The sequence below is a fragment of the Hemicordylus capensis genome, chromosome 6, assembly GCF_027244095.1.
Source record: "Hemicordylus capensis ecotype Gifberg chromosome 6, rHemCap1.1.pri, whole genome shotgun sequence".
Classification (NCBI taxonomy): Eukaryota; Metazoa; Chordata; class Lepidosauria; order Squamata; family Cordylidae; genus Hemicordylus; species Hemicordylus capensis.
Window position 1 is genome coordinate 31,839,780 of NC_069662.1, and position 24,995 is coordinate 31,864,774.

The 24,995-nt window shown below is 45.3% G+C and overlaps 3 protein-coding genes across 3 annotated transcripts; all 3 read right to left on the bottom strand.

Moving 5' to 3' along the window:
- Positions 1–2,477: 2,477 nt before the first annotated feature.
- LOC128331215 (olfactory receptor 12-like) lies at positions 2,478–3,410 on the bottom strand. Its single transcript, XM_053264566.1, has one exon. It carries the CDS (start codon positions 3,408–3,410, stop codon positions 2,478–2,480), a length of 933 nt encoding a protein of 310 aa, XP_053120541.1.
- A 5,219-nt stretch (positions 3,411–8,629) lies between these two features.
- Positions 8,630–10,451, bottom strand: LOC128331216 (olfactory receptor 12-like). Its single transcript, XM_053264567.1, has 2 exons — positions 10,438–10,451; positions 8,630–9,563 (listed from the first exon to the last, which is right to left on the bottom strand). The coding sequence occupies exons 1-2, from the start codon at positions 10,449–10,451 to the stop codon at positions 8,630–8,632; spliced, it is 948 nt and encodes a 315-aa protein (XP_053120542.1).
- Positions 10,452–22,467: 12,016 nt separating this feature from the next.
- LOC128330496 (olfactory receptor 6-like) lies at positions 22,468–23,424 on the bottom strand. Its single transcript, XM_053263488.1, has one exon. The coding sequence runs from the start codon at positions 23,401–23,403 to the stop codon at positions 22,468–22,470; it is 936 nt and encodes a 311-aa protein (XP_053119463.1). The 5' UTR covers positions 23,404–23,424.
- Between the last annotated feature and the right edge of the window lie 1,571 nt (positions 23,425–24,995).

The window sequence follows — 24,995 nt, forward strand, 5'->3', positions numbered from 1 at the left end:
ATGCTTGGGGGAGGAAGGGCAGGGCACATTTGATGCTGTTGTTGACCCTAGTCTGCTGCATCTGTGATATCATGCTTGCTTTGGAAACCTGGTTCTTTGAAAAGCTCTGCTGTTGTTGATTTGTGCTGTTAAAATACTTTGGGGCAAATTCAGGGCAGAAAGGGGGCTTCGGGAGCAGAAGGGTGGGTTGGGTGGTAGTGCCCAATGGGTGCCTGCCACCACGCAGATTTCAAAGGAATTGGGCAAAGGGCTGATTTTCTTTAGGAATTAATGAAGTTGGTGCATCTATGATTTTCCCCCATAGGGAATAATGGAGGTTTCAGCAGCCCCATAACTGCACTTGGGAGGCACTGGGGTGGCCCAGAGCAAGTGCTGGTGTAGTGCACATTGGGTGTCAACTACCCTCATGGGTTGCTAACCCATGGAGTACTGGTTTTGTTGTTTCTGAGGTGTTCTGAGTGTAGATTATCTGGTAGCAGATGAGAGTGTATTCATGGTTTGTCATTGAAAATGTCATATGCTACCAGAGAATAATAATCTCAATTGGAATGTTGCCCCCAGACCTTTTTTGGGGGTATATCAAATCCCATTCCACGATCCAGTGTGATCCTTTGGCACCCTCTGTGCACTCCACCACCACTTGCTCTGGGCCACCCCAGCACCCCCCAAGTGTCTTTAAGGTTTTTCTCCATAGGGAAGAATGGAGGTTTCAGCAGCCCCATAACTGCACTTGGAGGGTGCTGGGGTGGCCCAGAGTGAGTGGTGGTGTAGTGCACAGAGGGTGCCAACCACCTCATGGGTTGCTAACCCATGGGGTGCTGGGTTTTGTTGTTTCTGAGGTATTCTGAGTGTAGATTCTTTGGTAGCATATGAGATTTTCAATGACAAACCATGAATCCACTCTCATTTGCTAACCTTAAAGATGTGTAAACTTCAAAAATCACTTTTAAAAACAGCCTTTCCCCAATTCCTTTCAAATAATTCTGATAGCTTCCTTGTTCCCACTTGGTCACTACCATCCACCACACTCTGCTCTAGACCACCCCTTTGCCCCCATCGTGAAGCTATAAATTTGCTGCAATCCTCATTATTCCCTATGAGGAATTCAAAAATAATTTTAAAATTCACCAATATTCGGAGGAGTGTCTGATTGCCTTAGGATTTTGTGGGTGGTAGGCAACCCTAGGTGCCTACCACCCACCCCATGTTTGTGCCCCTAGTTGCTCCAAAATAGGAGATAATGGGCAGGTTCATGTCTCATTATACCCTATGAGAAAAATAATTTAAAAATTTCAAATATTCAAAATTTGTAGGAGTGTCTGATTGCTTCAGGGTTTGGATGGTTGTTGGCACCCATGGGAGGTCCACAATAGGGAATAGGTCTGGTTTGAGTCCCATTATACCCTATGAGAAAAAATAAAAATAAAATTCAAAAATCCATTAAAAAATCGTACGAATGTCCAATTGCTTTGGGGTTTGGGTGGTAGGTAGCCATGGGTGCCAGCTACCACCCCACCCACCTTTGGAGGTTCAAACTGGTTTGCACCAGTTAAAACCTGTTCAAATCAAGCCACCCCCAGTTTGGTTTGAATTCGAACCTGCAGCTCGAACCTGATGGCTGGTTTGGTTCGAATTCAAACCATCAAACTGAGCTGGTTCAAATTTGAACTGGTTCAAGTTCAAACTGGTTTGCACATCCCTACTATCCTCCCCCAGCACAGTACCTCCAGTGACTATTCCTGGCATCTATCTAATGTTTCTTTTTAGATTGTGAGCCCTTTGAGGACAGGGATCCATCTTTGTTTGTTTGTTTGTTTGTTTGTTGTTTTACTATATAAACTGCTTTGGAAACAGTTGTTGAAAAGCGGTATATAAATTCTTCTTCTTCTTCTTCTTCTTCTTCTTCTTCTTCTTCTTCTTCTTCTTCTTCTTCCTCCTCCTCCTCCTCCTCCTCCTCCTCCTCCTCCTCCTCCTCCTCCTCCTCCTCCTCTTACTCTTCTCTAAACCTCTTTTTCTAGCCTGCCTAGGAATTCATACAATTAGGACTTTAAGATAAAACACCTCTTTGCAATTAAACATACCTTTAATAGGATTGCTTTAACCACATGTTTCTTTCTGCTGTACCACTCCCTTCAATAAACTCTTCTTTTTGTTTTTTGAAAATCAACCTTGCCTCAGTCCAGTTATTTCCTGGACCCACAACTTTGTGTAAATTTAATCTGATCTGGAACTGTCCTACCCAGAGCTAATTCCTCCACACAAAGCCCACACACAATTTTGGGGGTGTTTACCAATCCTCTCCTGAATCTGGATTTTGTCTGGCCATGGTTTGGTGAATGTCTGTGTCACAATCTGGAGTTTCTAACTGAAACCCAAGCCACCTTTTACAGCCATTAGCTGTTACATCTGAATCTTGCCCAGGATTCAATTTCTTTCAGACAGTATTGAGTAGTTCAAACTTCCATATAATTGGGGACTTAATGGGACAATGTTATTCTTTTTATTTGTCTCCGCAAAGCATCTTTAACCTCCTTATTTCTTAGGCTGTAGATTAACGGGTTCAACATGGGAATTACAATGGTATAGAAGACAGACACCACCTTGCCTTGGTTAGGAGAAGAGATGGACCCAGGTTGCCCATACATAAAGAAAGCTGTCCCAAAGAACAAACTGACAACCATGATATGAGAAGTGCAGGTTGAGAAGGCTTTGCGTCTCCCCTCCACAGACGGCATGCACAGAATTGTGGCCAGAACATAGCTGTAAGAGATTAGGACTGTTGTGAATGTTATAACTACAATAAGCCCACACATAACTAGGAGTGCAATTTCATTTACAAAGGTGTCTGAGCAAGAGACCTTCATGACAGCTGGGACATCACAGAAGAACTGGTTGATCTCATCTGGATCACAAAAAGACAAGCTAAAAGTGAGGCCAGTCTGTGTGGAACAATTGAGGAAGCCAAAGAAGTAAGAGGCAGCCACCAAAGAGGCACAGGTCCTTTTGGCCATAATGGTATCATACAGCAGTGGGTTGCAGATAGCAGTGAATCTATCATATGCCATCACAGCCAGCAAAAAAGCTTCTGTGGTCCCAAAGAGAGAGAAGAAGAACATCTGGGTTGCACACTGCTGGTAGGAAATGGCCTTGTTCCCAGTTGTGAAGCTCATCATGGCTATGGGAGTGATGACAGAAGAATAGCAAACATCCACAAAGGATAAGTTCTTCAGGAAGAAGTACATCGGGGTGTGGAGCTGGGTGTCAGCAGTGATGACAACCATCATGCCGGTATTCCCCACCAGAGTAATAATGTACATTGACAAGAAGAGAACTAGAAGAATAATCTTCAGCTCTGGCTGACCCTTAAATCCCCCCAACATGAATTCTGTAACCACAGTGCAGTTTTCCATGGCTCACAAGGTGGGAAATGAGGAAAAGGCCTGCTCTATCAGCATGCTTGTGCTTGCAAACATCAGGTATGAATGCTGGTGTAGAGCATCCCGAAAGCGGCATGTGTCAAAGACAACTGACATAACCATTAGTCACCATCCTGGTGCTCCAATGCATCAAAAACAATTGCTTCTGAACCTGTGTTATCAGAAATAGGCTGTACCTGAAAGAGAAGTGGAGGGAGGGTGGGGGAGAAGACAAATTATAATTATCCAAAATTATCCAAAATTGCAGAAATACCTATGCAGCTACACATGAGATGGAGGGGGTCTCCAAAACCAGTACCATGTGTTCAATAACATAGGTTCTTTAAGCATTTGTAACAGCCAATCTAAAGCACCAATCCCAACAATGTTAATTGCATTTAAATCCCATTGAAAGCGATTGAGATAAACCAAATGCACATGCAATTATTCTCCTTCTCCTCCTCCCTGCCAGCTGACTTGTGCAGCCACAGCTGCAGAGACAGAAGCAGTGGCAAAGCTTTAGAGATCAGAAAGCAGCACTAGAAATATTGCTGTATTTCTTCCCAATGTCATGAATAGGAAAATATGTGGTGATGTTGTTAGCTCTACTGTCCAGTTTCTCCAGCCTCACCACTGCTCCCATCTCTGCTGCAGCTGGTCTGTCTGCCCATCCGTTGATTTAGGGCTTGTGTGTCATTATTGTTGTTATTATTGTTAGAATTTGCTGACATACTACACAAGCCTCATTCACCCTTGGAATGCGGAATTGGGCGGTTGCACAAGATGGAACAATTGTGCATATACAATTGCATGATTTGTGGGGGGGGGGGCATTACTTCCAATGGTTTTCTGTCATGCAACTATGTTTGCAGAACTGTTCCATCCTGTGTGTTAATGCTCTAGTGCTACTTCACACACACTCCATTTCTATGCTGAAGGAGCCTAGAGTGTTTTAAAAATTTTATTACTATTTATGGAACTGCATAATATTGCACTAGTGACTAGTCACTATACAGATTAATAACAGCAATAAGATCACGGCAATAATTTACAGTATGACCAAGCAAGAGAGAATCAGATATGGGGAGAGAAAGAAATGATTAAAACACAAAACTGAGTATGTGATCTCATGACAAGCGACAAAGTAATGTGTTCCAACTGTAATAGGAGGTGTGAGAGAGAAAGTATTAAGAAGCAAGTGAAGTAGAGATTTATGGTTAACAGGACAAGCAGTATCAGTAGAAGGGTGAACATGGGCTCCATCAAGATCTGGAAAGAAAGAATACAAAAATGACAAATATACTGCTTTTCAACAAAAGTTCCCCAAGCGGCATACACAGATATAAATAAATAAAATGGCTCCCTGTCCCCAAAGGGCTCACAATCTAAGAGAGAAACATCAGATAGGTACCAGTAACAGCCACTGGAGGGATAATGTTCTGTTGCTTCCCCCTTCTAAATAAAGAGAACCACCACTTTTAAAATGTGCCTCTTTGCTCAGTTAGCAGGGGACAAGGGAACCAAGAGCATTTACTGATTTGAAAATAACTTGTACTGAACACAAGATAAAAGAGGCTTCAAGTGCACAGAGCAAGAGAACAAGGATGATAATTGCACCCTCCCATCATGAATTCAGTGGACGGGGGTGATTTGCATTGAGCAAGGAGGAGCCAGCATTTTTTGAGTGCTCCGTTTCTGTGTGAGGCAGGAAGTTGGGATATTTAATGTGTTTGCTTGTTGGAGACCTCACTTCATTTGGGAGCATGGCAAATACACCCTTGTCTGCTTTCTACTTGTCATCAGCTCTAACTTTTCTCTCTCCTTTGCTTGAAAAGCTCTTAGCTTTTCTCACTTTTAAAAAATATCTCAGCTTCTTCATTCTTCACAACATGCAGTTTCCCCATTGCAAGTTCAATTTAGTTGAAACCTCCAAGAAGGAGAGTCCACCACAGAGAATTTTTTTCCTACCTTCCCATCAAACTTAGCCAACTGTGGGCTGAACTAAATTAACTTAGTTTACATCTGCCACAAGATGTGGTGACAGCCAACAACCTGGATGGCTTTAAGAGGGGTTTGGATAACTTCATGGAGGAGAGGTCTATCATCAGCTACTAGTTGGAGGGCTATAGGCCACCTCCAGCCTCAAAGGCAGGATGCCTCTGTGTACCAGTTGCAGGGGAGTAACAGCAGAAGAGAGGGCATGCCATCAACTCCTGCCTGTGGCTTCCAACAGCATCTGGTGGGCCACTGTGTGAAACAGGATGCTGGACTAGATGGGCCTTGGGCCTGATCCAGGGCTGTTCTTATCTTCTTATGTTCTAACTTACCAGGACCTGGACTCCTTCTGCCTCTTCCACAGGAGGAAAGCTATGCCTCAGACACACACACACACACACCAGCCAGCATATACTCCATTCTCTTGATGGGAAAATTCAAAATAGAAATATTAAGTCCCAAAATCCAAACTGGAAACCTTAACACTGTTGCTTCTGACAAAATTCTATTGCACCTACCTGCTACATGTATCCTGAAGTAAGTGAATCGTGGCAATGGCCATTCTGTTTCCAACACATTTCTAAATGGTCCTATAAGCTCCTGAGGGACCAGAACATAATGAAGCTCAGTCTCTTGAGTATCGGTGTTCCAAGATGCAGTAATTCCTAATGGGACTATCTTCCTGGTCTATTTTGCTTTGCAAGATCTAAATATACTATTATAAGATAGTTTAATAGTTTAAAACGAGCAAGGTGTATTGTTCCTATTATATTTGAAGTTACCAATCCAGATAACGTTAGTTGCATGTTAAGACCAACTGAAATAAATTGGACTTGTTAATCATGACCAATATAAGTCCCATTAATTTCAATTGGAACTTATATGCAACCCACCCACCTGGACATCAAATCAATCAATCAGTTGCATTTGAAACTTTCTGATGTGACGCTTGGTGAAAAACCATTGAGGAACACTGGTCTTAAATTTATGCATATATGTAAGCTATCTCAGCTCAGACCCAGCAAGGCAAGGTAGGTCTGTGTTAGGTGGTGAAACTGGGATGGGAACAGGAGACAGACCCACTTCTGGAGTGCAGGGCCAGAAAAGCAGACAAAGTCAGGTACAGCAAGCAGAGAGAGCAAATGCAGGATCTTGGAGTTATGGGAGAGGCCAAAGAAGAAGCCAGCTGAATCAAAGATCATGGGAGGCTACTCTAGGAGGATCTCCCAATGGAGAGACATTACACCAGCAAAGATCTGGCTAAAATCCATCAGATTCCAGAAAGGGGCCAAAATCGAAAACTGGGAGCACACACAACTCTCAAACCCAAGCAGAAGACAGTTTTTGACTGTGTGGATGAACTCTATATTCATGTCTTTGGATGCCACTGTAAATTGCCACTGTAAATAGAGGGGGAAATATTCTACAGACAAAAGAGCTAAGCCCAGTACATAATTATTCATACTGAAAATGGAAAATCTTATTTTATGGAGATATGGAGGCTATTCTCACGATCAGCCAAGATCGGTCTAGGAGAGTCTAGCCTGATTTTGGCTGATCGTGTAAACCACTGGGCTTGCAGGCGAGCCTGATGGCTTACAAGCGTCTAGCCCACTTTTTTAGCCCTCCCCTTCTGGGCTTTCCAATCATGAGTAGCCGTGCCACAGCTCCATGCTGTGGCTACTCATGAGGAGACCCCCGGAGGGGAGGCGAAAAGCCGCCTCTCGGCTCCAGGGGTCTCCCCAGTATGCCCTGCGTGCTCACACAGGGCATACTGGAGCTTCTGGGGGCTGTGCGGCCCCCAAACTCCCCAGCCCTCGCTGGCTCTATCACAGAGCCGGCAATCATGTGGGCGGCCAATCCGGCAGCCCGGGGCCAGGGGCGTAACGATAGGGAGGCAGGCAGGGCATGTGCCCTGGGCGCCACCCCGGTGGGTCACGTGGGGGGCGCCAAAAAGTGGCTTCCCCCCAACCCCCCTGGATCGCCCGCCGAGTGTGGCGGCGGGCATGCAGCGGTGATTTGCCGGTGGCGGGCGGTGGCGGGGCGCCTGCAGTGGCTAGTGGCTGGCATGGTGACGATGGGCTGTAGCGCGGCCCGAGCGGCGGCGGCGGATCGCCCGCCGAGGACGGAGTGCAGGCAGAGCGATGCCGAGCCTGCCTCCTGGCCTGGGGTCACTTCCCAACTGCGCAGGCTGGTAGGCCTGTGATAGGCGCACCTGCACAGTTGGGAAGCGACGCCGGGCCAGGAGGCAGGCTCGGCGTCGCTCTGCCTGCACTCCATCCTCGGCGGGCGATCCGCCGCTGCCCTCAACCACCAAATCGCTCTCCACCACCAAATCGCCGCCGCACGCCCGCTGCCACACTCGGCCTCGGGGTTCTCCCCAGAATGCCCTGCGCACTCACTTTCTTCCAGGGGCAAAGCGGACCTTCTGGGAGAGAGGGGACTTCTGGGGGCAGGGTGGCCTCCCAAGCCCTGCCGTCCTTACTGGCTCTGTGACGGACCTGGTAGTCATGTGGGCAGTCAATCCAGCCACCCAGGGTGAACTCCCTGCTCGTCTGCAGGGAGAGCGGGCTAAGCCCACTCTCCCCACAGAGCCTGGTTAGGCTCTACTCAAGGATGATGTGTAGAGCCTCATGGAGAGACTGAGGCTCTACACAATCAAAAACTGACTTCACACAATCAAAAACTGACTTCTACCCAGGTTTGATAGCTATGTGTGGTCCCAATTTTTGGTTGTATGGAAGCAAGGTAGCTTTTCCTGGGTTGGTTTTTCCTCCTACTTTGCTTCCACACAATCGCTTCTAACGAGGTTTTCCTCCTACCTTACTTCCACACAGCCAAATGTTGGAAGCACACACAGCTTCCAAACCTGGGCAGAACACAATTTTTCATTCATTCACAATTGTTTGAATGACCTCATCATTTATTTTATCTAAGGGCTCTTCTCATGATCAGTGCAATGACAGTTAGATGGAAAATGGAGATCCCTGCTGCACCTTTGAGAAGCATATCAGCATCGGATCAGGAAGAAGAGGCTTGAGTGGGGAGCTTGCACTCCCAGGGCTGCACATCCTTCTGTGAACCTCAGGTGCCACCATAAGTGTGAACCCACCTTAAGTAAACCATGGTTCCACATGGTGTCTGAGCCCTCCTAAAGATTAGGTTTCCTTTTATCTCAGACTGTGTTGTGTATTGCAAACTTGAATAAAATTGGTGTTTTAATAGGATGAAGTAATTCTTCTTATTTGTCTCTGCAAAGCATCTTTAACCTCCTTATTTCTTAGGCTGTAGATGAATGGGTTTAACATGGGGATTACAATGGTGTAGAAAACAGACACCACTTTGCCTTGGTTAGGAGAAGAGATGGACCCAGGTTGGCCATACATAAAGAAAGCTGTCCCAAAGAATAAGCTGACAGCCATGATATGAGAGGTGCAGGTTGAGAAGGCTTTGCGTCTCCCCTCCACAGAGGGCATACGCAGGATTGTGGCCACAATGTAACTGTAGGAAATTAGGACAATTGTGGAAGTTATAACTATAATAAGCCCACACATCACTAGGAGTGCAATTTCATTTACAAAGGTATCTGAGCAAGAGGCCTTCATGACAGCTGGGACATCACAGAAGAACTGGTTGATCTCACCAGGCTCACAAAAGGACAAGCTAAAAGTGAGGCCAGTCTGTGTGGAGCAATTGAGGAAGCCAAAAAGGTAAGAGGCAGCCACCAGAGAGATAGAAGTCTTCTTGGACATACTGGCATGGTAGAGTAGTGGGTTGCAGACAGCAATGAACCGATCATATGCCATTGCTGCAAGGAAAAAGCACTCTGTGGTCCCCAAAAGAGAGAAGAAGAACATTTGTGTGGCACATCCATTGTAGGAAATGGCTCTGTTCCCAGTTGCAAAGCTGACCATGGCCTTAGGAGTGATGACTGAAGAATAGCAGATATCCAGGAACGATAAGTTTTTCAGGAAGAAGTACATTGGGGTGTGAAGTTGGGCATCAGCAGTGGTTAAGGTGATCATTCCAACATTCCCCACCACGGTGATAACATAGAGCAGCAAGAAGAGAAAAGACAGACCCAGCTGCAGATCTAGCTGTTCTTGGAATCCCACCAAGATGAATTGTGAAACTGTAGTGTCATTTCGCATCCTGCTTTATCATCTAATAAAGAACCAGATCTAATGAGAGAAGTTTATTAAAACAACTTTGTGCCTATTTTCTCCATTGCTGCCTATGTCTGAAGGCGGTACATTATTGGGTTTGAGCAGGGTCTAAAAGCTGTGTACATTTCACAATTATATTACTTGTTTTTTGAAAAAAGAGCCCATCCACACTGTAGTTATATCACTTGAAATAAATTTAGTCCTGAAAAACAAAAGCAGAATCACTATGAAAGAAAACATTATGGATTATTTAAAATATCTAGAATTCACCGCTAAGAAGAAACATATTCCTCATGACCCAATGTGGCTCCCATTTTATATGATTGCATCTCAGGGGTGCAGAGAGAGAAAGCTTGAGAAGCATCTTCTCAGTTTGGGGGGCAGGGGATGAAGAACACATTTGGGCACAGATATGACTTACTAAGTTTGGGGACAGAGTTCAGTAAAATGAGGATGGGTTCCTCAAGTTCTTAGTGGGGATCTTCACACCTGTGTCTTCTGTTGCTGCTATTTGAATCTCAAGGTGGTCTGTTCTGTTCCATACACAGAGGTCATTCACACAATCAAAAACTGTGTTCTACCCAGGTATGGGAGCTGTGTGTACTCCCAGTTTTTGATTGTGTGGAAGCAAGGTTAAAGGAAAACCTAGGTAGAAGTGATTGTGTGAAAGCAAGGCAGGAGAAAAAGCTACCCAGGTTTTCTCTAAACTTGCTTCCACACAATCACTTCTACCCAGGTTTTCCTCTAACGTTGCTTCCACACAATAAAAAATCGGGAGTACACACAGCTCCCAAACCTGGGTAGAACACAGTTTTCGATTGTGTGAATGACCTCACAGTATTTTGCAGAAACAGACCTACATTTCTGATTGCATGGACAATTCACAGGGAGTTTCAGTCTTTCAGTTTTCGTCTCCTATCTCTAAAATTTTCATTATGCCTTCTGCGACATACATGTTTTTTGACCTCCATCCATAGTAATTCTGACACAAGTATATAAACTGGCAAATATATCAGGTCTTGCGAGTAAAGTCTTGCATTTGGATAAGAAAAATAATAATAAAATGAACAGGTACAAGATGGGGAGATCAGGCTTGGCAGCAATACATTTGAAGGTCTGTGTAAGAAAACAGAGCTTAGCCTAATAGTTTAATTTGACTACTTATTAATAGTTTAATTTGACTACTTATTAGGCCGGTGACATTAGTTGGTTAGATTGCTTAAAAGCCTTTAATTTACTAAAATTATACTCCTGATTAACCAGATAACAAATTTTAAAATGTTATCTCACTGACTAGGGAGTAAGCCCCACTGAACACAAAGCGGCCTTTTTTGAATAAAGATGCATTTTATTTTCTCAGACTGAATCTGAACTCAGAGATATGGGGGAGATGGGAACAAATTGCCCTCAAACCATATGAAGCCCCTAGCACTTTTTTCAACTCAAGGAGGCAGGTCTCACGATCAAGGAGACCTGCCACCATAGGGATTGCAGGGAGAGCAGGCTAAGCCCACTCTCCCCGCAGACAACCAGGGATGCAGCCCTGGGTGGCCCCAGAAGCCACCCACACAACTGCTGGCTCCATTACGGAGCCAGTGGAGGCTGGGGAGTTTGGGGGCCGCATGGCCCCCAGAATCTCCAGCATGTCCTGTGCGAGTGCGCAGGGCATGCTAGAGAGACCCCCAAGCCGGGAGGCTGCTTTTTAGCCTCCTGGTCAGGGGTCTCCTCATGAGTAGCTGTGGTGCGGAGCTGCAGCGCAGCAACTCAGAGCAGAAAAACTGGGTTTGCGGAGCACTCACTCCACAAACCCGGTTTAACTGCCGGGCTACTTAAGCGGGTGACCCACTTAAGAACCACCGGGCTCACAGCCGAGCCCTATGGTTCTCACGATGGGAGGAAATCGGGCTAGCCTCCACTAGCCCGAATTTCTCCCATTGTGTGAATAGCCTCAAGATCTATTGTAAGAACTCCTAAAGTTTTAGTTTTGTAAAAACAAACCCCTTAGAGTTTACCCTTTGGGGCATAATGACATTCAAGAGGTTAGCTTTGTTTTAACACTACAAGGCTATTCTCGCAATGGGGGAAATCTGGGCTAAAGAAGCCCAGCCGGTTTTTCCCCCACCGTGAGAACCTGCGGGCTAGCAGGCGAGCCTGGTGGTGGCGACTAGCCTACAAAAGTAGCCCTCCCTTTAGCCCAGATGATCAGAGCAAGCTCTCCGCTAACCCAAGTTTTCTGATCATGTGCCATGGCGACACATGAGGAGACCCCTACCAGGAGGCTGCAAGCAGTCTCCCAGGTTTGGAGGTCTCTCCAGGATGCCTTGTGCGCTTGCACGGGACATCCTGGAACTTCCGGGGTCTGCATGGCCCCCGATCCCCACCGCCCCTGTCAGCTCTGTGATGGAGCTGGCAGTCATGTGGGTGACTGATTTGGCCACCCAGCTACGAGTGGCTGCTCATCTGTGGAGAGAGTGGGCTAAGCCCACTCTCCCTGCAGAACCCCCTCCAGCGCTTCACAATCACACTGATCGTGTGAAGCACCTCTTCCTGTTTGTTCTTCAAGCAACTGTTAATGTTTCTGGTGATGGAGGGATGAAAAGAGAGTGGGGGAAGGGGAAGAGGAGATAATTCGCTATAGTGGCTCTTCTCTCGAGCAACCTAACTAGGGTGAAGAGCACACTCCTTAACCCTGGATAAAGGTAGGGGTAGAAAGCTGAGTTAGGTGGGGTGGCAGTACCGGGATACCCAGGGTTAGGCCTAGCTACCGATGGTTAGGCTGCTTGTGTGTAGCACCAGGATCATGGCCAACCCTGGAGCTGCTGCCCCGCCTAACCCAGCTTTCTACTCTGGCATTTAGCCAGTGTTAAGGGTGTGAGTGTGCCCTTAACCCTCAGCTTGTGCAGTGAATTTAGGTATTCCTGGAGGCTGGGACTCATCCTCCCGGCCTTCAAAGCGCCATGCTGCGAGGCATAGCACCTATCATGTGGGTGCATGAGCCGTGTGCCCCACACATGGATTTAGCTCATCGGGGGGGGGGAGTGGGGAAGCTAAGCTGTATCTTGCCTTCCCCCCATGCCTCCCTGCCTGCCAATGATGGTTGTGTGCATGGTCTTATAATCTAATGAATATAGTCCAGCCTAAATTTGCTTCCTATAGTATAATGATATAGTAATTAACTAGAATGTTGCTCCCTTCTTTGCTTTGAAAATGTGCCAGGGATTCCTTTTCCTTTAAAAACAAAACAAAACACAAGAGTTCCAGTCCCTGTGAATGATTTTATGTAGATCATATCTCCTCTTCTCATATCTCCTCTTCTCCCCCACCCCTCCTGAAGTGGAAGTGAAAGAGGCTAGACAGGGGTGGGGAACCTTGGCACTCCAGCTGTTGTTGAACTACAACTCCCATCATCCCCAGCCACAATTATTGTGGCTGGGGATGGTAGGAGTTGTAGTTCAAAAACAGCTGGAGTGCCAAGGTTCCCCACCCCTGGGCTAGAGAGTTGAAGAGAAACATGGAACTCTGCCAGCTAGGATCCCAGCAAAGGGGAGGGGAGGGAGGGAGAATCTCCTAAGTGAGGGCAGGGGGATAAATGCTGTTTCCACAGCTTTTGAGCAGCAATGAGAGATCCCTGGCAGTCAGGTCAGGCTCCCTTTTTCTGCTTTGCTGATGCTTTGCTTGCTCCAGCTGCTCTTCCAGCACCAACTAGCTTCTCCCCTGTCTGACACCCCTAAGGGGAATTGGAGGCAACAAGTGCAGGGGGCTAAAGCGTCTGTTTTTGGCCCCAGCACAGAACTAAAATAGACAGAGAGAAGAAACGATTGTATCATCAGGAGCAGCAATCACATGCATCCCCAACTGAGGAGGTGGCTGATGACTTTGGGGGCTCTGAGATGGGGTGTGTGTATGACACCCACAGGTTACTGTTTAACCATGCCCCTAGGTGGCTTACAATTTTTTCTTTTTGGCTTTTGCATGCACTGTCAGAAGCAGAAGTCAAAGCACTTCTATTCTTACTGGCTTTGCCAAATGGCTGGTTCCTGGGTGCTTTCCAGATTGCCCAGGAGGAAGTGTTGTAAAATCTGAATGCTAGCCCTAATGTTTTGAAGCCAGTTAGCATAAGTCGCATTGCGTTTTTCACCACCTCCTCCCACACCGAGGCTTTGAAGGGAGAGACAGAGAAAAGAGGAAGCAACCACGGCCCCTGAATCTACATACAGGGCACTTCCCTGAAGGAGAAAAGGAGAAGGGGGGGCAGATAACTGACGACTTTCTCTCCCCTCCTTTTTCCTGCTCCCCTCATGGAGAATTTGCACAAGGCCAGCAGACTGTTGCCAAAAAATGAAAAGAAAAAACCTCAATAAAACCTCAATTTTGAGGTTTTTATTCTCTTTATGCAATGAAGTTAAAATCAGAACTGTGGCAAAAGATTGTTATATTCTCTGCAAAACACATTCTAATGTTTAGTTCATGTTTGAAATGTTTGTATTTGTAAAACTGCTGGTCAAATGACTGAATAAATATTATGTGTGTGTGTGAAAAGAAAAGAAATAGGCGATTGACACACACACACACACACACACCTCTATAAGCAAGCCACACTTCTACAGCTGCAATCCTATGCACTCTTACTTAAGAAGAAGCCCATTGAACTAAATAATTTACTTCTGAGTAATCCCAGCAAGCCTTCAAACTGTTCTCAAAACTCAGAAAAACAGCTACTCTTTCATGACGGACATACAGCATGTTAAGCCTGAAATGTCAAGATAAGATCCGAAACAGGCTGTGTCTGTGTGAAGGGCATGCTATGCAAGATGGTGCCAAAAACCCAGATCATATGAATGAACAGCAAACCAATATGTACTGAAGCAATTTCAAGGTGCCATCTGGAAAGTCCCCTGCTGCCTTATTTCCTTGGGCTCCACTCCCCCTTTTTAAACATAAGCACAAAGGTACATAGTCCCCAAATATGCTTATATTTGTTTAAAAGCTTTGCCACAGAATCCATATGTCCCTTAGGCCTCATTCAGACATTATAAATTATATCCATGAGTGCTGCTCATGAGGGGGACAACAGGCAAGAAGTCCTACCCACTCACTCTGCTGTCACTTACCAGTGACGATGCTTATGACGCTGTTTGTCTGAATGAAGTGGCGCTTAAAGCTTTATGGTCGGCGATCCTTTGAGCTGCAACCTTGATGTCTGAAGAGGGCTCTGATGCACATGAAAGGCTTCATGTTCTGTGTGTGCCCCATTCTATCCTATGGGTCATGAAATGGACAATGTACTATTTTGTTCTTGTAGGATTTATTGCGTGCCTATGTACCCACTGAGCTCCTACAATGAAACCTGACTGATATAGTTACAATATGCAAACCAGACTAGAAATTGTAAAACCTAGCATGCAGGCTGATAGGGATGTGAACAAATCATTTTTTTCAATTTGATTTGTACCTGAATTGAATCACCACCAATTTGTTTGGGGTCCAAATCTGCCCCCCCATCACCCCTGATTCGATTGGTACCTGAATTTTCTGAATCAGAATCCAAATTGATTTGGGGCAAAAAAAGAGGTTCCAGGGCAAAAGAGTGGAGAGGGTGGTAGTGCCCAATGGGTGGAAGCTACCAGCCAAATTTCAAAGAAATTAGGCAAAGGGGTGATTTTTTAAAAAGAAAATTGAAGTTTGCACACCTTCAAGCTTTTTCTCATAGGGAATCATTGAGAATCCAGCAGCCTTATAGCTTCATGAGGGGGGCTCCAGGGTGTCCCAGAGCAGGTATTGGTGGGTGGTAGCGCCCAATGGGTGGAAGGAATTCAAGATTCAAAGAAATTGGGGGAAGGTGTGGCAGATCTGGGGCAAAAAGGGAGTTTCAGGGGCAGAAGCGTGGGTCAGGTGGTAGTGACCCAATGGGTGCCTGCTACCACCCAGATTTCAAAGAAATTGGTGAAAGAGTTGATTTCTATCCCCCCCCCCCCGAAGTTTGCGCGTCTTTAAGCTTTTCCCTCATAGGGAATAATGGGGATTTCAGCAGCCCGTTGAGGGGCACCAGGGTGGTCCAGAGCTGGTTGTGGAGTAGCGAAAATAGGGTGCCAGCCAACCCCAAACCCACAAGCCCATGGGGCACTGGGTTTTGTTGTTTTTAATGTCTGAGGTGTTCTGTGAGTAGATTATCTGGTAGGAACTTAAAAAAAAAATTACCCCTTTGCACATCTGAAATCTGGGTGGTAGTTTCCTTGAACCCACTGGGTGCTACCACCTACCACAACTTGCTCTGGCCCACGCTGGTGCTCCCCAATGGAGTTATATGGCTGCTGAAATCCCCATTATTCCCTATGGGGAAAAGCTTAAAGATGCACCAACTTCAATTTTTTTTAAAAAAAAAAAAACACCCCTTTGCTCAATTTCTTTGAAATTTGGGTGGTAGCTTCCACCCATTGGGCACTACAACCCAACCCACTTTGGCCACAAAATGGAGGTCCAAATATCTGAATTGGGGGGGGATATGGGGTGATTTGTTTTGTACCCGGATCTGGGCAATTGAGCACAGAGGTGATTAGTTCTGTCTACAAATCACTCAATTCAGCAAATTGTTTTGTATCTGAATCGATTTGCACATCCCTACTGGCTGGTGCTATTTCTCCAATGCACCCTCCGTGTTAGCCGATGAATAAATATTACCTGTGCACAGGATTGCATTATTTTAAAATGTACACTTGGACTGCATTAACAGAGCCATAGTGTCTAGATCATAACAAGGAATCATTCCATTCTATTCTGTACTGGTCAGAACACAGCTGGAATACCATGTCTAGTTCTGGGCACCACATTTCAAGGACACTGATTAACTGGAATGAGTTTCGAGGAGGTGAGGTAACAAAGATGGTGAGGGTTCTGAAAATCAAGCCCTGTGAGGAACAGATGAAGGTGTGAGTATATTTAACCTGAAGGAGAGAAGGTTATGGGTGTGTTATGATAGCCATCTTCAAATATAAAACGGGCTGTCACATAGATGAAGCAATGGACTTGTTGCTCCTAACACGTCAGTTCCTTCATGTATGTGACAGCCCATTTTATATTTGAAAATGGCTATCTCACCCTTTATCTTCTCTCCTTCAAGTTAAATATACTCACATTATTAAAAGCTTCAGAATTATAGATTAGTGTGGGTGTCCCCTATTTTGAAACATTGTGTTGCAGGTTCTTCTGAAAGAAGGTAGTTCCTTCAGGGGAACATCCTATCTGTCTGAAGAAGAGTACCTTTGGATTGAAAGACAACCCATTGTGGATCCTGAAACATATATGTGTCAAAAAGCATAGCTTAACCACTTCCTTTATCTCCCCATTCTTATAAACCAGAAGATTAAAAAATAAGACAGAAGAAACATTCACAGCAGGCAACACTAATTAATTGGATCAATCTGATATGCCTTTATGTTTCAGAATGTCTATCCAAGTACATGCAATAGTAAGAATGCTATTATTAGTTATGGTGATGGTACATACAACCAAAAGGATTATGTCTCACCTTTCAGTAATATATAAATATGGGATCTAATCATCCTACTTGCATGCCTCAGAAGAATCATTGCTTCAAAGCATGAAGTATTTTCGACTCTGAATCCAGATGTTCAGGGATGTTATTTTCCTCTATTGAGATGAAAGAAGATACTCAAAGAAGAAGTGGTTATATCTCTTCAAAGATTTCAGCTGAATGGATTTGTTCTTGGTAGTTCCATTCTTTTTTTATCTTTTAAAGCAACGTTGTGCTGACTTCAGATCAATTCCCTAGAGTGTTGGCATGTTCTAATTTACAGAACAGATACAAATTTTCCCAAGTGGAAAGTGAGGATATGGAGAAGATTGTGTGTGTGTTCACATGTGCATGCAAGGAAGAGAGACTGGGTGGAGAACATATTTCTTCAGGTGCATATTTGCCATGTACCACACAAAAAGATAATTCCATGCATTAACTGACAGCACATGTTATGATACTGACTGAGAAAGGAGTGCCCATTCACATTCACATTAATTCAGTTTGAAACTGGAGCACCAGCTTTTACTCTCAGTATCAAACGTGAATAAAATCAGAAGTGTAAGAGGATAGAAGCTGACCTGGGGACCCCATGCTCCGCAGTAATAACCACCTTGTTGCTTTGTCTTAATCTGCCTTTTCTCCTGACCCACTGATTTCCCAATTTTCCCCAGACATTTAAGAAAAACTACTTTGAAACCTGAACATCCATATATACATCCGGTTCAGCCCATAAATGTTCAGACAGAGGTTTTAAACATGCAGAATTCAGAATTACTTGCTACACATATAATTGTTGGATTTCTGCCTGATGCATTGCGACACTATCCACAGCACCCTGCAAACTGTATGTTAAGAGATTATGCCATCATAATCCATATGTAGTGGATCTGCATTCTAACAGCATCCAGCTATGGCCCTCAGAAAACCTGCACTGGATTCTAGAGAGTTGTTTAATACTGAACAGCTGACCAATCACTTGTACATCAGTCAAAAGACTCATCAGTAGCTTGAGAGCTGAATCCATATTCATTTTCTCCCAAACATTTATGAGAAACAACAGTTAGAGTTTGTAATTATTTTTCAAAGTGCCAATAAAGGAAGCTACCGACTCCAGTTACAGAGTAGAGTGCAGAGTTTTTGTTGCTGCAGTCATCTAAAGAACATGCATGGAGATTGTGATACAATCTAAACTAAATATGTTTATTGGTGAAGTACATTATGGATAGCAAAGACCTAGCCTTGTCTAAGACAGGATAGGTGGGAAAGAGCAAGATATTTCCACCTACTCTCCAAGAGGAAAGGAAGTGGACTGACTCCCCACAGGAAATACCTGAGGAGTCAAGGCAGGGGTCATAGAGTTGAGGTAAAGCAGGGATGGGTAAAGAGACCCTCACTAACTACTCTACTCCCAAAGCCCCTAGTGGTCATTAGGATAGTTGGTGCAAAAGGTTGATGCACTGGAACTCCATCTCCAACAACAACTTTCAAAGCTGAAGATTCATTAAAAAGCAAAGTGGAGCTGCAACCTGGCAATCCTTCCTGCTTCATTTGGGCTGAGGGCCAGGACAGCCCTTGCATGGCCATTAGCCATGAATGGAGAGGTACGAGTACGCTTCACTGGAAGAATCAAGGGTGAAGTTGTTGCATCTTTTCAATTTCTGGCTGGATACTTATTATGGAAGGTGGAATTTGGGGGAAGCAATGTGTAAAGTGTGGGTTTATGGACCCTCATCTCGGAAGCCAGCATAATGGATAAGATAGTAAAAAGGATAGTTAATGCTCATCTGGCTCAGTGAGCACCTTAGTCTGCAGTTTCTACCATTTTTAAAAGCATGAGTGGGAAATTGCTAGCACCTAAGCGCTCCTCTTTTGCGATGTGCAAAACTGGTTCTATTCGAACCTGATGCAGATGAACAGGGAGGCCAGATCAGCCAGTTGGGGTGGTGGGGTTTGGAGGCCTCCTGGCCACCTGAAGTCCCATAAGGCACCACACGAGTGTGCAGTGCCTTTTGGGGAGCCTCCTGACGCCGGAGGCTTATCATAGTATTATTAATACTAATACTAATATTAATACAACTAACACTACAAATAATATTTATATACCTGCTAATTGAGCAAATAGGCACCTTTTAAAACTGGTGATTCTCTTTATTTAGCAGGCAGAGAGCAACTGGCTCTGTCCATCCCCAGCACAGCATCCCTCCAGCGGCTGTTGTTGGTGTCTTTCTTATGTTTCTTAGACTGCGAGCCCTTTGGGGACAGGCCGCCATTTAATTAATTAATTAATTAATTAATTAATTAATTAATTTCTGTATGTAAAGCGCTTTGGGAACTCTGGTTGAAAAGCAGTATATAAATACTTGTATTCGTTGCATTGGTTGCTTTCGTATATCGCTCTTCAACCAACGTTCTCTAAGCGGTTTGCATCGAAAAATTAATAGTGCATAAATAAGATGGTCTCCTGTTCCCAAAGGGCTCACAATCTGAAAAGAAACATAAGGCAGATACCAGCAACAGCCACTGGAGGAATGCTGTGCCAGGGTTGACATCCTGAATAATGCCGTGTGCAGGGTTCTTACAACAGCCCCCACTCTAGCCCCCATGCTTCTGAAGCATGAGTGCCCTTCCACAAAAGCCCAACTGTTTTCAGTGTCCCCGCTCTGCTCCAGAAGTGCTCCATTACAGCAGAGACATGTCCCTGACAAGGATGTGCAGGAAACCATGCTGACCATGCAAATGGCACCTGTGCATACATGGATGCCATGTGCATGTTGATGGTGTGGAGAGCTTTTTGGGACATGCGCTGCCCCAGCAGGAAGCTGGAAGGGGTGGCGTAGAGTAGGTAAGTACCTGCTCTTCTTTTTCTTAAAGTCCCCTTTCTAATTTCCCTCAAAGTGTCTGGCCCTTGCTTTGAACCACAGTTTAGGCACTTCTCTAGTCCCTGATCTTCTGGAGCATGAGGAGAGCACAAAAAATAGTGCTCATGTACAAAAACCATGCCAAAGCATGGGGACTAGTATGGGGGCTAGTGAGATGTGTGCTCTGTTTAGTTAGAAACACGCATGCAGCATTAGTCAGGATGCCATAAACACCACCCTAGGCTTCTGCCTTGACCACTGCCCAGATAAAAAGAAGACTAGGTAAAGCTAGGTTCTAATCCCTAAACAGCCATAAAGGTTCTAGAATTAGCATGGGCCAGCCACTATTTCTCACACATTACTGAGTTTGTTAATTCAATACATATTTGTAAGATTATCTAAAGATACTTCACTATTCCTATTGACCATCTAGTCAATCTGCTGTCTGAATTAACACATGGTCGTCCACATAGAGGGATTTTGTTAAACTATCACTGCAGATCACTGTATATATGGTAGGGATTGCTATGTGTAGAAAATGCAGCTAAATCCCAGTACCAAGCCTGTGCCATTATCTATATATATATTTCTCCTGGGTGTGCCCAGGAGAAATGCGTCCCGGCAGCCCAGCTGATTGGCTGGGCTGCGGGGGCGCCTGATTGGTCCTGGCGCACCCAGGAGAACGGTGGCGGCCATGGCCGGGGAGCCAGGCGGGCCCGGCCGCGGAGTCGAGGCGGCGGGCCTGGCTGGGCCCGGCGGCGGCACTCTTGGGCCCGGCCACGGCGATGGGCCCGGCGGCGGCAGTGGCACTCTCTGGCCCAGCGGCCGCGGCGGCGGCACCCTCGGGCCCGGCGGCCGCGGAGGTAAGGCGGCGGGCCCGGCCACGGAGGTAAGGCGGCGGGCCCAGCCGCTGCGCAGGCGGTGGTGGGCCCGGCCGCACTAGAGGCACAGATGCTCTGTGCCCGGGCCCACTAGTTATTAATAATATTAATATTGGCTTATAATAGGAACCAGTTGTAGGGGCTCTGAGACAGTGCTTAGGATGCATGCAGTCTACCAGTGTGAATCCCACACAGCTAGTGGGATTGCATTCCTTTTGGATTTGTTGCTGGCTGCACTGTATGTAAAGCATAGTTGTTGTTGTTGTCAGAGAAAACAAAACCCTATATGGATTCAAAAATATATGCGAGCATCAAGAGAGAATCCAATATCATGTACTAATATTTAACATAGTCATAATAAAGTCATGTGATTGAAAGACTATGCAATTGCATAAGTTATAATAACACTGAATCAATAAAAATAGATATGTGTGTTTCAATGAAATGTATACAAAATCATCATTAAAATAGTATCTATGCCCAGCTTAAAATATTGGATCCAAAATGGTTCATCTCTTTCTTTCTTTCTTTCTTTCTTTCTTTCTTTCTTTCTTTCTTTCTTTCTTTCTTTCTTTCCTCCACTCCTTCCTCCAAGGAGCTCAGAGCGGTAAACATGGTTATGTTTATCCTCACAACAACCCTGTGAGGTAGGTTAGACTGAGAGATATATGCCTGGCCCAGTCACCCAGTGAGTTTCATGATTGAATGGGATTCAAACTCAGGTCTTCCCGGTCAAGAGGATATTCCCAAGATGAAGTCTTATGTAATTATTTCTGATGAGTCCTATATTCTTGCCAAATGCGTTTCGACTCTATCAAGTCTTCTTCAGTGGCAGTTTTCTGGAGAATCTCTTTCGATTAGTGGTCTCTACTACCATGAGGGTTGAGTAGGGATGTGCAAACAGGTTGGGTATCGAACCCATTCGACATTAAACAGGGCTGGTTTGGTGGTTCAATACCGAACCACCTGCAAATCGAACCAGCCCCTGTTTGGCCCAGTCACAGACTGAACAACCCCCATTTTGTGTTCGGGGATTCTATTTTTTTATTTAAACTTTTAAAAAGAAGGAAATATAACTCACCGCTTCCTGGTCCAGGGGCTTCTGTGAGGCTACGGGTGTGTGGAGGGTGTCTCCAGAGGTTCCCCCTCCACCTCCTGACCTCCATTAAGTTCCAAAGAGCCCAGTTCAGGCAGTCTTCAGCCCATTCCAGGCCTTACCTCCGTGGTGGTAGTCATTATGGGGGCCGCCATGCATGCCCAATGGGCATCTGCATGGCCTGACCCATTGATTTTTTTTTTAAATCAAGAAACCCCCCACCAAACCTAAACTGAACTGGGGGGTGTTCAAGGGTGCAGAAAACTGAACATGTCCAGTCCGTTTCGAGTCCAGTCTGGTTTTGTGCACACACCTAGGGTTGAGCTGTCAGCTTCTCCCTTCAGCTTGCTTTGATTATTTTGGATACATTTTGTATAAATTTCATTGAAACACTCGGATCTATTTTTATTGAGTCAGAGTTGTTGTTATTGTTATGCCATGGAAAATACTGTTGTGTCATGTTATGTCATGTGTTACAGTGAATTCAACAATGCATATCAACTAAGATTCTGTGGGGTTTTTCAAATCACACCCTTCCCACCCACTGTCCTCCAAATGGCCTTCTTGACTTCAGTGTTCCTGAGACAGTAGATGAAGGGATTTAGCATGGGAGTGAGTACAGCATAGACAGATGAGATTAGTTTGTTGGAGTCATAGGAGGTAATGGCTTTGGGCCGCACATACATGAAAATCATGGCTGTGTAGTAAATGATTACAACTGTAAGGTGTGAGGCACAGGTAGAGAAAGCCTTGTTGCGCCCCGTGACTGAAGGGATGCGGAGGATGGTGGCGATGATATAGATGTAGGACAGAACTGTCACACATAGGGGAAAGACCAGGATGATGATGGCGAGGACAAAATCCACCAGCTCAGCCAGTGACATGTCTGTGCAGGCAAGTTGCAGCACAGGTGAGATGTCACAGAAGAAGTGGTTGATGATGTTGGAACCACAGAAAGTTAGTTGCGAGATGAAAGAAACCTTGAAAACAGAGATGGTGAAGCCACTCATCCATGAGCCACCTGCCAGCTGGAAGCAGAGTCTAGTGCTCATGATGATGGAATAGTGCAGTGGAAAGCAAATGGCAACATAGCGATCGTAGGCCATGACAGCCAGAAGGACACATTCAGTGCATGCTAGAGAGACAAAGAAGTAGAGCTGAGTCATGCATCCAGCAAAAGAGATGAGCTTGCTCTGAGTAAGGAAGCCCAAGAGCATCTTGGGGATGGTAACACTGATGTACCAGACCTCCAGGAAGGACATGTTAAAGAGGAAGTAGTACATGGGCTTGTGCAAGTGGCAGTTCATCCACACGGCCATCATGATGATGATGTTCTCTGCCAGCACCATAAGGTAGCTGAATAAGAAGAGGAAGAAGAGCAAAAATTGGAAGTTCTCTGAGGTTGGGAAGCCTAAGAGGATGAACTCAGTGATGATGGTTTGGTTCACTTTCCCCATTCTAGATCCTGTGTTGTGCAGCTTTTTTACCTGAAAAAGAAAAAGTAAAATCCTCTGAACAAAACCAAATATAGAACAGAATGAACAGGAGTGGGGGGGAAGTCATTCTGTGTTGCAATTCACACAGCTTTGGGGCAAGCATGTTTGATACAATGGCTGACATAATTGCTCAATAATACGTCAGCCTAGTAATGTTGCATTTGCACAAACTGCATTACACAATAGTAAACCCATGATTTCCAACAGACGTACTCTAGTGTAACACAAAATGCAACCTTACTAGGCTGATGTACTCTTGTGCAGTATGTCAGACACTGATCTGCTAAAGCAGTACCATATTAACCTAAATTGAGGATGACTGAGGCGGGTCTCATGATCCATGAGACCTGTTTTGACCAGTTTTGCGGGAAGAGCGGGCTAAGCCCGCTCTCTCTGCAGATAAGCAGGGTGGCAGCCCTGGGCGGCTGGATCAGCTGACCACACAATTGCTGGCTAGGGCTGTGCATTTCGTTTCGGACACAAAACATTTTGTGCACAAAACAAAATGTTTTGTTTTGGCTGTTTTGTAGGCAAAACAAAACACCCAATGCTCAAAACAGAAAATTTTGTAGGCAAAACAAAACGTCCCTGTTTCGGATACAAAATGTTTTGTTGTTTTGGCTGTTTTGGAACTCCATTTTGCAATCACAAAAAGTCTTTCTCCTTCAGTCTCCATTTTGAGTTTTGACATCTGTTTGAATTTCCAGCCCTTCCAGCTTGCAAATTGGCCAGAGAAACCATGGGCTGATCTGCTGGTAATTGCCTCCTTATTCCTTTTAAGCAAAGTTAAGGGTATATATTACCCTCATTGGCTAGTGGGGCAGTGTGCGTTTACCCTCATTGGCCAGTGGGGCAGTGTGCATTTCATTGTTGTTGTTTCACACTGTTGTGTGTAGATCAATTGCATTTCCGGCAGGGGGGATGTGGATGTGCATGACCTTTGGAAATCTGCCTGATTTTTTCCAGAGCTCTGCTGTTGTTGATCTGTGATGTTGATGTTATTTGGGGTAGATTCGGGACAGTAAGGGGGCTTTGGGGGAGAAGATTGGTTCAGGTGGTAGTGCCCCAGTGGGTGCCTGCTGCCACCCAGATTCCAAAGGAATTGGGAAAAGGGCTGATTTTTAAAGAATTTCTGAAGTTGACATAACTTTGGGGCAGATTCGGGGCAGAAAGGGGCCCTGAGGGGCAAAACAGTGGGTTGGGTGGCAGTGCCCCAAGGGGTGCCTGCCACAACCCAGATTCCAAAGGAATAGGGCAACGGGCTGATTTCTTAGGAATTGTTGAAGTTTATGCTTCTTTAAGGTTTCCCCCACAGGGAATAATGGAGGTTTCAGCAGACCCCTAACTCCACCTGGCGGGCACTGAGGTGGCCGGGAGCAAGTGGTGGTGTAGTGCACATAGGGTGCCAACCACCCCCATGGGTTGCTAACTCATGGGGTCCTGGGTTCTGTTGTTTCTGAGGTATTCTGAGTGTAGATTCTCTGGAAGCATATGAGATTTTCAACAACAAACCATGAATCCACTCTCATATGCTACCAGAGAATCTGAAGCTA